The sequence below is a fragment of the Salvelinus sp. IW2-2015 genome, linkage group LG1 (genome assembly GCF_002910315.2).
Source record: "Salvelinus sp. IW2-2015 linkage group LG1, ASM291031v2, whole genome shotgun sequence".
Classification (NCBI taxonomy): domain Eukaryota; kingdom Metazoa; phylum Chordata; class Actinopteri; order Salmoniformes; family Salmonidae; genus Salvelinus; species Salvelinus sp. IW2-2015.
This window is the reverse complement of record NC_036838.1, coordinates 46,487,937-46,501,650: the sequence shown is the minus strand read 5'-3', so window position 1 is coordinate 46,501,650 and position 13,714 is coordinate 46,487,937. Positions and strand designations below refer to the sequence as shown.

Sequence of the window (13,714 nt, the reverse complement as noted above, 5' to 3'; positions counted from 1 at the left end):
TTTCCAAGACTGTGTCCATGTACTAAAACTCATATTTCTTATTCGTTTTGGAAGTTACAAGCCTGAAACCTTGAACATAGACTGCTGACACCCMGTGGAAGCCATAGGAATTGCACTGGGAGCTAGAATTCAGTATGCCCCTATACTTTCCATTGTAAGAGCTTGGTCTCTCCAAAAAAAAAACATTTCTGGTTGGTTTTTCTTTGGATTTTCTCCTACCATATCTATTGTGTTACAATCTTTCCTACATTATTTTAACATTTCTACAAACTTCAAAGTGATTTCTTTGCAATGGTACCAATTATATGCATATCCTGGCTTCAGGSCCTGAGCAATAGGCAGTTTACTTTGGGCATGTCAGTCAGGCAGATWTTTAGAAAAAAGGTGCCTAGCCCTAAGAAGTTTTAAGGACAACAATAAGGACAACACCAGCTCTGTCAGGAGGAATGGGACAAAATTGAGAGAAATGGGACAAAATTCACCCAACTTATTGTGGGAAGCTTGTGAAAGGCTACCCGAAACGTTTGACCCAAGTTAAACAATTTAAAGGCAATGCTACCAAATACTAATTGAGTGTATGTAAACTTCTGACMCACTGGTAATGTGATGAAAGAAATAAAAGCTGAAATAAGTAATTCTCTCTACTATTATTCTGACATTTCACGTTCTTAAAATAACRTGGTGATCCTAACTGACCCAAGACWGGGAATTTTTACTAGGATTAAATGTCAGGAATTGTGAAAAACTGAGTTTAAATGTATTTGGCTAGGCTAAGGTGTATGTAAACTTCCGACTTCAACWGTAATATGTAATTCAATTGGGCTAAACATTGAGCATTTAAATATGTATTCTGTGCATTCACAGGTCAGGTGCTATTCTGTACTCGTAATTGTGCTATTAAAGAAAACAGGAAAAGTTGAAATAGTGTCATTAGTTGACTCAACAAGGGAAATGTAAACGCAGATGGGGATATAAAGACACAAGAACAGTTTTAATTGTTTTGTTCTGCTTATGTTGATCATTATGTTTGACTTATGGCTSTTACTCTGCTAGATGTCTGACAGTGTTGTATGAGGTGGCATGCTAAGATCCTGRCCCCTGACCGTGACTGCCATGATAGAGCATCCACACAAACAACAGAAGAGCATCTGAGAGGCTATTTGTCTTTTGAGTGGGGCCTGTGTCATGTCATACTGTGAGCACCCTGTTTAAATTGTCAAGACTGGATCCCACTTGCTCTTTACATTAGGGTAAATCAGAGGTGGCACCACAGGTCCCAGAGTGGTGTGGCAACAGAAAGAATTCTGGGGCCGGTAGTTTTTGCTGATCTGGTAACCTAACCAGGTAAAACTCTGGACCTTATAGAGTATGACGTCAATTATCTGTTGTAAAACATTTTAATATGGGCTTTGATGGGACCAGAGTTTTTCTAATCAGGTCAAATAGTTTAAAAAAAACTCCTGGACAAACTCCTGGCCTTGGGGAGAATGAAAACCCTGTCAAACTGTAGCATATTAATTATATTYTAAAGGACTAGGAGGTTTCCTATATACAGACACAGAGAAAGAAACATGATTGGACAATACAACTCACAGGGCTAAGCATGCTTTATGCAGGTTTGCATCCCTGCAACTGTAGGCCTAATAAAACATTAAGTCACAGTCCATGTCAGCTATTGCGTTTGTTGATTCATTCCAGTTAATAATTCTGGATTGAAAAARTAGAAGTAAACTAGTCAGTCCAAGTTTTAATATAAACCACATTTTCATCCATTCACATTTTCTTACAAATAAAAGGGCTATAAATACACAACTTTACCGCTCCATTTACCCCGGCCAGAGGTACATAGAAGGCTAGACTATGCAGTTGCTGTTGTTAGTAGCCTACAGTTAATCAGACTAAATAATTGTCTTGTTTCCATACAATACAGCATGTCACATGGCTAATGCTTAGGTGTATCGGCTGCTACATTTATGGAAGAGTTTTTGCTTGTGTCTGTCGGGAGTGATGTGTTATCACGCTTGCTAAATAAATACCAGAGGRAAGTGGAGATAACGCCTTGAGCTTTGTGCCCGAYCCACGCGACCTGCAATTTATGTGAATCTGAATGGTCAAGACACCTTAACAGCCTGCAGCCAGAAGTCCCATGTGAAGGACAGAGAAATTGTGCTGAGTTGTCAAATCATGTGGCAAATCGGTCTAAAAAACACGTGGTGTGGCACTGGTACACACGATTAAAAAGTGGTGTGGCAAATGCCGCCTTGCCCTGAGGTAAATCCATTTGATTTGAATCACTTTTTTTGACAGCACCCCTTTTGATTTGAACGAAATCTTCCATTCATATTTGCCCATTGTAGAAGTGCTCAGAAAGTTACTTTTTGAACCTGAATGCCGAAACATTGAAAAGGTGCTCAATGTTGAACCATTTTAGAAAACCCACCATACCATAAGACATTCATGTCTTCATCACTGGAAAATACAAACCAGTAACCCCTCCTCTCTTCTACCAGTGAAGACATCAGAACATTCTAGTTCTAGGTCAGACCTTACATTCCTGATAACACCTCGTCTTGTTGTACGTACGCACACACACACACACACACACACACACACACACACACACAACACACACACACACACACACACACACACACACACACACACACACACACACACACACACACAAACAATCCAGCACTGGTGACCCTGATCTCCTCAGTCTTCCCCTACACACTCACCCTTGTCTCCTTCCCTCCTTCCCTCTGACCTTATCCTGCATTTCCTGTAAACAGCAGAGTGGTGTGGAAGGCTTTAAGGCAGGACTCTTCCTCCCTGGGGATTACCTGGCAATGACCTCAGAGGGCCTGGCTCCAGGCCTGCAGTGCCCACACCCTTCCCTGCAGCCCCAAAGCCTCGCAGCCCTGCCGCCCAACAGACCTGCAGTCCACCCGGCCACCTCGCCACAGCGGACAGCCACCGCCCTCTACAACAATGCACTCAGGACGGCTCTCTGAGTAGTACTAACAGAACACAGCACAGAGGCAAAGAGGAACTATTAGTACAGGCTGCACTAGGGATTTACTCATCAAGCTGCTGTATCTCAAGGTCGAGTAAAGCTTTTTACCATAAATAAGAATAATGGGCAGGTCTCTCACTCTCTCTAAGACTATATTTGCATATGTTGCAGATGGAACTAATATTTAAATCTATAACAAGACCTGCACAATATATACAGTATGTACACTGGAAACTGTCCAGTATATTAGGTACACCCATCTAGAACCAGCTTGGACCCCCCCTTTGCCTACAGAACAKCCCAAATTCTTCGGGGCATGAATTCTACAAAGTGTCGGAAACGTTTATTTCTCAATTGGTATCAAGGGACCTAACTTGTGCCAAGAAAACATTCCCCACACCACTACAAAACCGCCACCTGCTTGTACCAGGCAGGATGGGTCCATAAACTCATTCTGTTGATGCCAAATCCTGACTCTGCCATCAGCATGACTCAACAGGAACCAGGATTCATCAAACCAGGCAATGTTTTTCCAGTCCTCAGTTGTCCAGTGTTGGTGATCGTGTGCCCACTGGAGCTGCTTCTTCTTGCTTTTAGCTGATAGGAGTGGAACCTGGTATGGTCGTCTGTTGAAATAGCCCATCTGTGACAAGGATCGACGAGTTGTGCATTCCGAGATGCTGTTCTGCACACCACTGTTGTACTGCGCCGTTATTTATCTGTTTGTGGCCCGTCTGATAGCTTGCACAATTCTTGCTGTTCTCCTTTGACCAMTCTCATCAACAAGCTGTTTTTGCCCACAGGACTGCTGCTGACTGGACGTTTTTTTGTTTATCGCACCATTCACAGTAAACCCTAGACACTGTCGTGTGTGAAAAGCCCAGGAGGGCGGCCGTTTCTGAGATACTGGATCCGGCGCACCTGGCACCGACGATCATACCACGCTCAAAGTCGCTTAGGTCACTCGTTTTGCCCATTCCAGTGTTCAATCAAACAGTATGTCATGATGCCTGTCTGCCTGCTTTATATAGCAAGCCACGGCCACGTGACTCACTGTCTGTAGGAGCGATCCATGTTCATGAACGGGGTGCTGTACCTAATAAACTGTCCGGTGAGTGTGTGTGTGTATAATTGGCAGGTCTCTCTCACTCTCTCTAAGAATATATTTGCAKATGTTGCAGATGGAACAAATATATAAATCTATAACAAGACCTGCACAATATATACAGTATGTACACTGTATATATATTATCTTGACTATTGTGGTTTGGTCTGTTGTGAGGTTATTCCAGTGGGATGACATTAGTTCATTGGTGCTGATGATCCTACTGGTACTGCATAAGCACATTGACTGCCCTCTGAAAAKAACACAAGCACAGACAAGACGCCTTCCTTTCTGACATGATGCTTTCTCACAGAGCTCACTCTTCTGTTTGTCCCTATACAGCTATGTTGGCATGGGCAAGACAGTCTCAGTCTGTCCCGGTGAGCTCCAGCTCTGATCCAGCAGCACCCTAGTTTAAACAGGCACACACATTCATTAATGTCTGCATAAATTCTTACTTTGCATTTCTTTACCCTGCCTTAGTTTACACTTACAACCAAAATGTGTTTTTTGTTGCCTTTCTATGCTAAACAGTGTGAGAACTGTGTTGTACATTAATCAAATCTGGTGTAAAAAAKATACTGTTGCAACATTCTAACTTTGTGGTAACTATTTGCCTTCTTATGTGGGCATTATCCCATTGTCTTACTTCAGCCCACTGTCCCTTTGCCCTTAACAGTCTCGCTCCTCTCTATTGGGTGGTGAGAGAAGAGTGTTAACTTCTGAATACATGCTCAATAAATCACCCTGCCATCATCGGTCCACCGGACAGTGGCAATGTCAACCCTTCAGCATTAGCTTGGCAGGCAAATACAAACACACACCCTAACATTCGAATGCAGACACACACAAACACACACACACACACAGCAAAATGAAACAAAACAGACACAGCATCCACGGCAACAGAGGTATCTCCAGGGAGAATGCGGCCGAGGCGAGGCGACAGGACAGATAGTCCCCTTTAGATCAGTGAGTAGGGCCTGAGATTTCAGACCACCACCACACAATGAGCCCAATCGATAACGTCACCAGCTGAAAAATATCCTGCTCTGGGGGAGAGGAAAGATACATGCCTACTGTAGCCTCTTACAACTATGCATGGGAAATAAGCAACATTATAAACTGGGTGGTTCGAGCCCTGAACGCTAATTGGCTGACAGCCGTGGTATATCAGACCGTATACCACGGGTATGACAAAGCTTTAATTTTYACTGCTCTAATTACGTTGGTAACCAGTTTATAATAGCAATAAATCACCTCGGGGGTTTGTGGTATATGGCCAAGTCCGCGATGCGTCGTGCCTAAGAACAGCCCTTAGCCGTGGTATATTGGGTATATACCACACCCCCTCGTGCCTTATTGCTGAATTATTCTATGAATCGAAATATACTGTAATTGCATGTTAATAGAACACTCCATCTAGGCAAAACTTTCAAAATATAAATAATTAATTAAAATGATCGCAATAAGTGTGAAATAAGCAGCTTTGCATGAAGCAACCATAAATTCCCAGGAATTGCTGTGAAAATTAATAAAAGAGGCCTGTAGAAATGTTCTGTCCATATGAAAACATAGCCACCATCAAACAGGTGTCTAAATGTGACTGGAGGGTGACCTGAGGTGGCTGTAGAGAGTAGTGGCTGAGAACAGAGAGATTTGGTTCTAGCAGGTCCCAGTGAGTCCTCCTCCTATCTCTATTCGGCCCTGTTGTAAATCTCCCCACCCCTCCAGGGCTCAATGAAAGAGAGGCAATCGGGGAAACTGCCTTTAATAAAAGCGATCCTAAACTTACACCACAGGTGTCAAGGACAGGAGAGCAATTATACCAATCTACTCCTACCTCTCTCTCTCTCTCTATCTCTCTCTCTCTCTCTGTCTCTGTCTCTGTCTCTGTCTCTGTCTCTGTCTCTGTCTCTGTCTCTCTCTCTGTCTCTGTCTCTGTCTCTCTCTCTCTCATAAAGCTCTGTCTACAGTGTTCAGTGTCTGTGAGCTATTCCATCCCCTCAAACATATACTGTATGAAACCAGGTGTGACCTTGAAATCCAGAAAATGAGAAAGTGGGATAAGCTCTCCCACAAGCATTGTCCATCTTCCCAAACCCAATGAGCCTCAGCACAGCAGGCTGCTCATCTCTCACAGAACACAACACTCTCCAAAAAAGAGAAGTGTGGTCAGCCAGGAGCCCGCTGTTCCTTTGAGCTACAGTTATCTATCAGCTGGTCTRGAGATTGCAATGTTGAACTGAAGGAGCCTGGCCAAACCAGTTCACTAGAAAACAGTGTGTGGAGAGTACTATGCGGAAGAGCCCTCTCTGAATTACTGTACCTTTCAGGCTCCTGCTCAGGTGACTGGGGTTTGCTGTCGATCCCAGGGAAGCTGTTCATATCCACATAGCCATCGTTGTCATTAGAGGGGGCCACCATGCGGTTGGGGTCCTCAAAGAACTCTGTGACAGTCATGGATCTGGTGGGTCTCCCTCCAGGGGGGATCTGGATGTTCTCATAGTCAGAGCTCATAGCTGGGATGTTCTCATAGTCTGATGTGTCTGCATTGGGGAAGGAGATGGAGCGGGGTTTGGTCAGGGGGAGGGGCATGAGGGGGCGACGGGAGCGCTCCTCGAAGGACTCTACCCTGGACACGCCCCTGCTTCCGTAGGCTTTAGGGTCTCCTTTCCTGTGATCTTTGTAGGGCAGGAAGGTTGAGGGCAGGTCTGGAGGGCGCTGCTGGGGCTTCAACATGCGAGACTGGGACTGGGGCTGAGGGGAGCCAGTGCTCCTACGCTCTAGGATTCTTGTTGGCCCGTGGTGGCTGGACTCAGAGGAGGAGCGCGAGGAGCGGCTGCTACCATCACCAAAGCCTTTAGTGTCCATTTTCCTCTTGAACTTCAGGGCCAGGAAGCGCTTGAATGAGGACTTCTTCTTCTTGGRCTTGTTGTCTGTGGACTCAGGAGAGACGCTGACCAGGAGGGATGGGGAGCTTTTAGTGACGGGTCTCTTGGTGATGTAAGCCAATTCAAAGGGAGGTGGAATGTCCACCAGAGAAGGCGTGGAAATGTCGCTGGATGACTGGTGGCTCTGTTGAGAAAAGCTTCCAGAAGAAGTGACAACACATGGCAGACAGAGGGTGTCATCTGTCCTTTTCATCCTGTCTTCCTCCTTCAGCGACTGGTCAGCCTCTGTGTGAGCGCCTGATGACAGTTCTTGACCCTCTACGGAGTATGAGCGTGGGTATAGTAGGAAGCGGCGTGGCTTCAGAGAGGGGATGAGTCTGTTGATCTCAGGCTGCTCAGGACGTACCAGAGGTTCTCCATTTTGATCTAAGGCCACAGTACAGTAGTCATGAGTACTCTGGTACTCTGATGTCTCCTCAGGAACCGTCTCAGGGACATAACCCGGAACTTTCCCAGAGTAGGAGCGTGACCGCGTCACAATGCTCTTAGAGATAAAGTTCTCCCCATCAGAGTCAAAGCCAGCCTCCTCATAGATGTGCTCCTCACTMTCTGAGTTGGAGTCCTCGTAATAAGGCACGATGTGGCCGTCCAGCTCCTCAATGTCCTCCTCGAAGGCCTCTGTGGTGTGGGCGAACACCACCCTGTTGGTGAGCTCCGGGGTACGGGTCCGGTCCAAGTCGGCTGGCACTGTGATGTTACACAGCCTGAGACGGGGCTGGCAGCTGTTCCGCTGGCTGGAGAAAGCCTGCTCACGCTTGGCTGTTCTCTCTCTCATACTCCTCCCTCTGATCTGCTTCCTCTCGGTGTCATTCGTCTCATCATCGTCCCCAATCTCCACATAGTCCTCTGATGAGGCACCCTCCAGATACTGAAAATCATGGGCCTCTGGGCAGAGGGAGTCATTGATGTCTGCGTATTCATCCATACCCTCCTTAGCTGTTTCTCTGTCTTGTCTGGATTGCTCAGGACTGTCCTGGACCTCACACTCTTCTGAGAGTTTCTGTATATCCTCTAGCTCTGCCACGTCGTCCGATGACACATAATAAGGCTCTTGGTTAAAGGTGCCTGCTGTGTCCATCTCCCTTGGAGTGTGTGGTTTGTCACCACAGCATGGATCGTCGTGATTCACATCAGGCTCAGCGGTGCGCATCCTGTCAGCAGGCACCGCCTCAATGACAGAGTAAGGCCCAAACATATCCTCAGTGCTGCCAGAGAAACGGAAACGCCCAGAGGGGTCCTTGGTTGCACGCTCGGGCTGCCACACGCCTGTGTCACCGGGCTCACCAGTGTCACATGTGTAAACAGGCTCATCTGAAGGGCCAATCACGTCGTAGGGATACTCCTCACAGACGGGTGCGTGTGTACAGCAGTGTGCTCCCAGTGAGAGAACCTCTGCTTCTTCCTCAGCCTCATCAGTGGGTACCTTGCACCACAAATATCCACCAGGGGACCTGTCCTCATCTTCAAGCCCACTGTTAGTGTCTGTGGCAGGTTGCCTGGGGAAGTTCCCATGATCATAATCCTCTGTGTCTGGTTCTTTTACATCTTCTTCTGGACATCCAGTAGGCTCCTCGGCTGTTTCAGTCTCTTCAGATAAAATCTGTTCCTCCTCCCTCCGCTCTTTGACACACTCTGCTTCTTCATCCCCTCTCTCACACTCTGAGAGACACTGCATCAAAACATCTTCAGGGTCCACAGATGTGTCATTATTGTCACTCTCAAGGTTCAAGTCATCTGTTTCTTTAGAGTTTTCCTCCTCTACTGCAATGTGAGTATCAGTAGCACTAGTGTTATCCATTGGGGCTGCATCGGGCAACGCCTCTCCCTCTCTCTCTACCTCATCCCCCTTCTCCTCCTGTTCACTCCCCCCTTCATCATCTCTGATGTCATCGAGGTTTTCTTCTGGTTCTGCTTCCTCCTGGTTGTGTTCTGTGGGGTGGGTTACGTGGTCCTTTGCCACCTCCTGGGGGTCCTCAGGTTCCTCCTCTGAGGAGGTCAGGTCTCCATTGCTCAGACCGTGAGGGGGGCACTGCTCCTCCTCTTGCTCTGTCTCAGATAAGGAGGATCTGGGCTTTGGGGCGATGGGAGGTTTGGGACCCCGGGTAGAGGGACAAGGCTTTGACATCAGTTTGGACTGTACCTTGATCGTTAGGTGACTGCGGATCTTTGGTTGGGGAACTTGGAGTCGCTTCTGTAAATCTGGAAAGAAAAGGAGAGAAAAGTGTGATTAATTTCAGTCCAAATACAATGTTCAACCTCAATAGTAATTGAAGTAGTAGATGAAGTTGCAATACCTACCTAGAATCATATTTCCATAACATATTAAACATTTGGTTGAATTTTGGTTGTATAGATATATAAAAAGCAATCCCTTAGCCTTTGTTTTTATTTGTCAAGAGAAAAACTGCAGATTTGTCTCAAACTCTGTAATATGCAGATGGCTATCTACTGGGAAAACAACAAAGCCATAGGGAACACACTGTAGGAACAATAGTATCTTCCTGACTGGAATATAGAGACGTATTGTTCTACACTTATATGGCATGATCATCATTTAATGTTCATCAATGAATTAATTGATCAAAAAACTACATGCACTGACAGACACAACCCAGTTTTATTGTATTTCACCTATATCAAAGTCCCATGTTTTGAGAATCAGGCACTGCATGCATGTAGCTTACAGTCAAGTCCAGTGTTTTCTAGCTATTTGCTTTCAATAACTAGTACAATTCAAGGATGGAGAACCTGTCAAAGATAGCTGACTGGTTGTTAAGTCTTTTCGTGAAATACACCCTTACTTAACAAAACTTACCCCTCGTCTCTTCCTGTAATTTAGTACCTGCCGTGACACACATCTTATTAAACTTTGCGGGTACTATGTTCTCTCACTCCTTGTCCATCTGTCTGTCTGTCTGTCTGTCTGTCTGTCTGTCTGTCTGTCTGTCTGTCTGTCTGTCTGTCTGTCTGTCTGTCTGTCTGTCTNTGTCTGTCTGTCTGTCTGTCTGTCTGTCTGTCTGTCTGTCTGTCTGTCTGTCTGTCTGTCTGTCTGTCTGTCTGTCTGTCTGTCTGTCTGTCTGTGTCTCTCTCTCGCTCTCTCTCTCTCATTGTTGTTTTCCAACACCACTAACAAACTATTCCAGCAGACTCCCCTTGAAGGACTCCACACAGGAAGTCCATGAGGGAAGGACATTAACAGCGCACCCTTACACCTTCATGAACCCTTCTAGGAGTACAAATTCTCACACAAATGGACTTCCTTCTTGTCATTTTTCCCCTGACACACACACACTTTTGCTGAAAAGGTCCTTTCAGTGTGTCAAAGAACAATAAAACGGAGAAAAAACAAACATCCCACTAAGTCTCTCTGCAAACAACAGGATATGAATTATGCAACAAGAATTCAATTAAAACAAATGTTTAAAAAACAAAGGAAAAATAGACACTGGGACCCTGACTGTGCCAAGCTCACATGATATGATCTCAGACTGTGAGGGAATCATGAAATGTCACCCATCAAATAATAACAATAATTCTATAAACTACACAGTAAATAGGCCAATCATCACAGTGCAGTAGAAATTCAGTAGATCTTTGGGTTCACCTCAAAAGTTGAATAAATAATCACATCATCGGTCATACAGTATAACATGTCACATGAATCACTCTATAGGCTGCTGCAGGACATCAGTGATGGCACTGGTGAGTGCCTTCACTACCCTTCACTACCCTTCACTACCCATCACCACCCTTCACTACCCATCACTACCCATCACTACCCTTCACTACCCATCACTACCCATCACTACCCTTCACTACCCATCACTACCCTTCACTACCCTTCACTACCCATCACTACCCTTCACTACCCATCACTACCCTTCACTACCCATCACTACTCATTGAATTTTATTCCGCAATAGCTGTTCTCTCACCCAGTGTGATTTGACCCCCTATTAGGCGATCTCTCAAAGAAAAAGTAATCAAAAATAAATAAAAACGAATCTAAACTGTGTACCTGTTTGGTCTATGATGCTGCAATGATTTTTAAAATTACATTTCATTTATCCAATGCTATTTCAAGTGGTGTAGGAAAAGGTGAATTTGTTGTGAACACAAAATAGAGAAATTCTCTACGTCACGCACACACACTTGGAGCATCCTTTATGTAAATACATTGGGTGGATGAGTAGTCTATAGCRGCCCAATTTTATTGAATGCGCATCRCTACATGAATATTATTACATACAGTACCTGTGTTCATTTTGGGACATCATCCACCATAGCAACATACAGTTATCCAWATATTTTTCACAAGCAGGAAACAATCGCCACATGTATCCACAGGTTCTAGAAACTTATCCCTAATTCATGTTGAAAGTATTCAAGTCGTCTAAATTCAAAAGTTCACAACCTTCTCTCGCTGTTTATCCAAGTGTTCGCTACTTGTCGAGGATTTCTCCGTCAAGGTAGCAGCTGTTTGTCCACATAGCTTGCATCCGATGGGCGACTGGTGCGCTCGTGAAGGGAGGTGCTCTCTCGCAGTTCCTGATGAGGAGGAAGGTCTATCGCGCGGACAAGGACCACTGACCAAACCCACTTAATCTACATTCAGATCATTAAAAAGTAGACGTTTCAAATTTCAATAGCTATATACAGTATGTACACCATAAATTAATGCATTAAACTTTGATGTATGTATTTGAGACAGAGTTGGATGCATTAGATGTGTGAGTATACAAGGCTATATGAGGCATTGATCACATTCACATGAAGTGGATATTTTTGGAATCTGTCGTTTCACAGTGTCTCTAATTATTAACTTATTATTAAATAAGAAAACAAACGTTCCTTTTCAATATTGATATCTTTATTGATATTGATATATAATTAATACAAATTGAATGTGAGATAGGTCTGAGAACTCTGTCAGCAAAATCGTTTTCCAATATGTATGAGTCATGATAAACTTGTGTTGTAAGACCTACTATAATATTCCAGAACACACAGTATTTGTCCCTCAAACATTTCCAGACTACTAGGAACTCTAAARTTCCCAAAAACAGTTTCTAAAAACAGTTTCTGTAGGACACCAAAAGCTTTCGCTATTGGCCCGGCTTCCTGGCTGGGCATCTGTTGCATGATTGGAGAAAAGCAACCCTTTAAAAACCGCTCTACATAACAGGAAACCGCTCTCCCTGTTTCCCGCACAACAGGCAACCCTTCCTTAGCAACAGATGGACAAGGCTGACAACGTTAACCCCTTAGGTATGCTAATGTCGGCTGATTGAGTGGTGCTGTGTACATTCCTCAAGGCTCAAGGAAAGCCAAACTTTCAGCAACCTCCATCTGGGCTCAAGCATGGGCTGTTCAAGGACACAGAGACATCCCGAGACACAAGGGGAAGCTGGAATAGTCAGCCACCTGGGGCCCCTGTTTTGCCAGCTAACATCGCTGGTTAAACGCCCACAGGTTGGGAGGGTCAAATTTAGCCTCTTTATTCTTTTTTTCTACAAACTAGAAGGTCAGACACTGTAGCTGATCCTCCTTGATATATTACATCAAAGGTGCATGGAGGAAAGTACAATAGAATAATCACCTTTGTTGAATCGCTGGASAGCACTTCCCACTGGGCACACACTGGTTGAATCAGTGTTGTTTCCACATCATTTCAATGAAATTACATTGACCCAAAGTGGAATACACATTGGAATACACATTGTCATCTGTGCCCAGTGGGTTGGCCTATGGACTGCAGAGGCATGTCATGTGTTACACATTGCAAACTCCCCAATCCAGATGGCGTGGTGCAGAAAGCACTGTGTGTTGCAGATATATTAGGCCACAGTAGGTGATCCAGGTCCTCTAGACTAGACTATCTGAAAAATGGTGGCACCTGCTACTGTATGTGGAGTTTGTATTGTCTTACATAGGCTGATTCACTTTTGCAAAGCCTCAAATGATAATATGACTCATTACACACAGTGTAGTTTTGCATGGAATGGTTAATGTTTTCATGAAATATTAGCCTACTATTCAAGCCAGCCAGGTCAATGGTATGTGTCAGTAGCACATTCACAGCTGCAGTTCCTGCCCTTATGTTCTCCAAATGGCAAATCACCTCTAAAGATAGCACTTTCCCTGTCGTTGGCACAGTCAGTTGTGTTTCTCTTTGGAGAGTGCTGTATTGAGTGCTGTATCTGACCGTTTGGTTTTGACTATTATTTCACAAATCTGTTTTGCTACTGGAGTATGGGTCTTTGTGTAATGTGTCATGATAGATGTGGACAGAAAAGAGAATGGGTTCATGTGTAAATATTCCACCAGATGTAGCATAGACTATAAAAACATGTTTTGGACTGAAGACACATTTCCTGGACTATGAGGGTCTCTGTGTGCAGTGCTCTGTCCCACCACCTGGAACACAGATGGAGCAATAGAGAGAGAAAGGGAGCGGAGACACCAGGAAAAACATGTCAAAGAACAAATCGATCCCCAGCCCCCCCCTCTCCTTTCCCTCCACTGCCCTAGACAGGAAAGGGAAAAGGGTCAGCGACTTGTTCCCAGCCCTCTAGACATGTCCAGATGTTTCGTAACACCTGCTCTGCTACCCACTGGACMTGGATGTTCTCAATGTTT

At 44.8% G+C, this 13,714-nt stretch overlaps 1 protein-coding gene across 4 annotated transcripts in view; it reads right to left on the bottom strand.

The window, feature by feature from the left end:
* LOC111976876 (FYVE, RhoGEF and PH domain-containing protein 5-like) overlaps positions 1 to 11,589 on the bottom strand; it is a 75,943-nt gene extending 64,354 nt beyond the window's left edge. For 3 of the 4 annotated variants that reach the window (XR_011480432.1, XM_070445223.1, XM_070445228.1), the window contains exons 1-2: positions 11,330 to 11,589; positions 6,451 to 9,274 (exon numbers count right to left, since the gene is read on the bottom strand). Coding sequence is in view for 3 of the 4 variants with exons in the window: in XM_070445223.1 (XP_070301324.1) it covers positions 6,451 to 9,274; positions 11,330 to 11,339 (2,834 nt within the window). In the remaining variant the exon portion in view is untranslated. The remainder of the gene's footprint in view (positions 1 to 6,450; positions 9,275 to 11,329) is intronic. The other variant, XM_070445230.1, reaches the window with a different exon arrangement.
* Between the last annotated feature and the right edge of the window lie 2,125 nt (positions 11,590 to 13,714).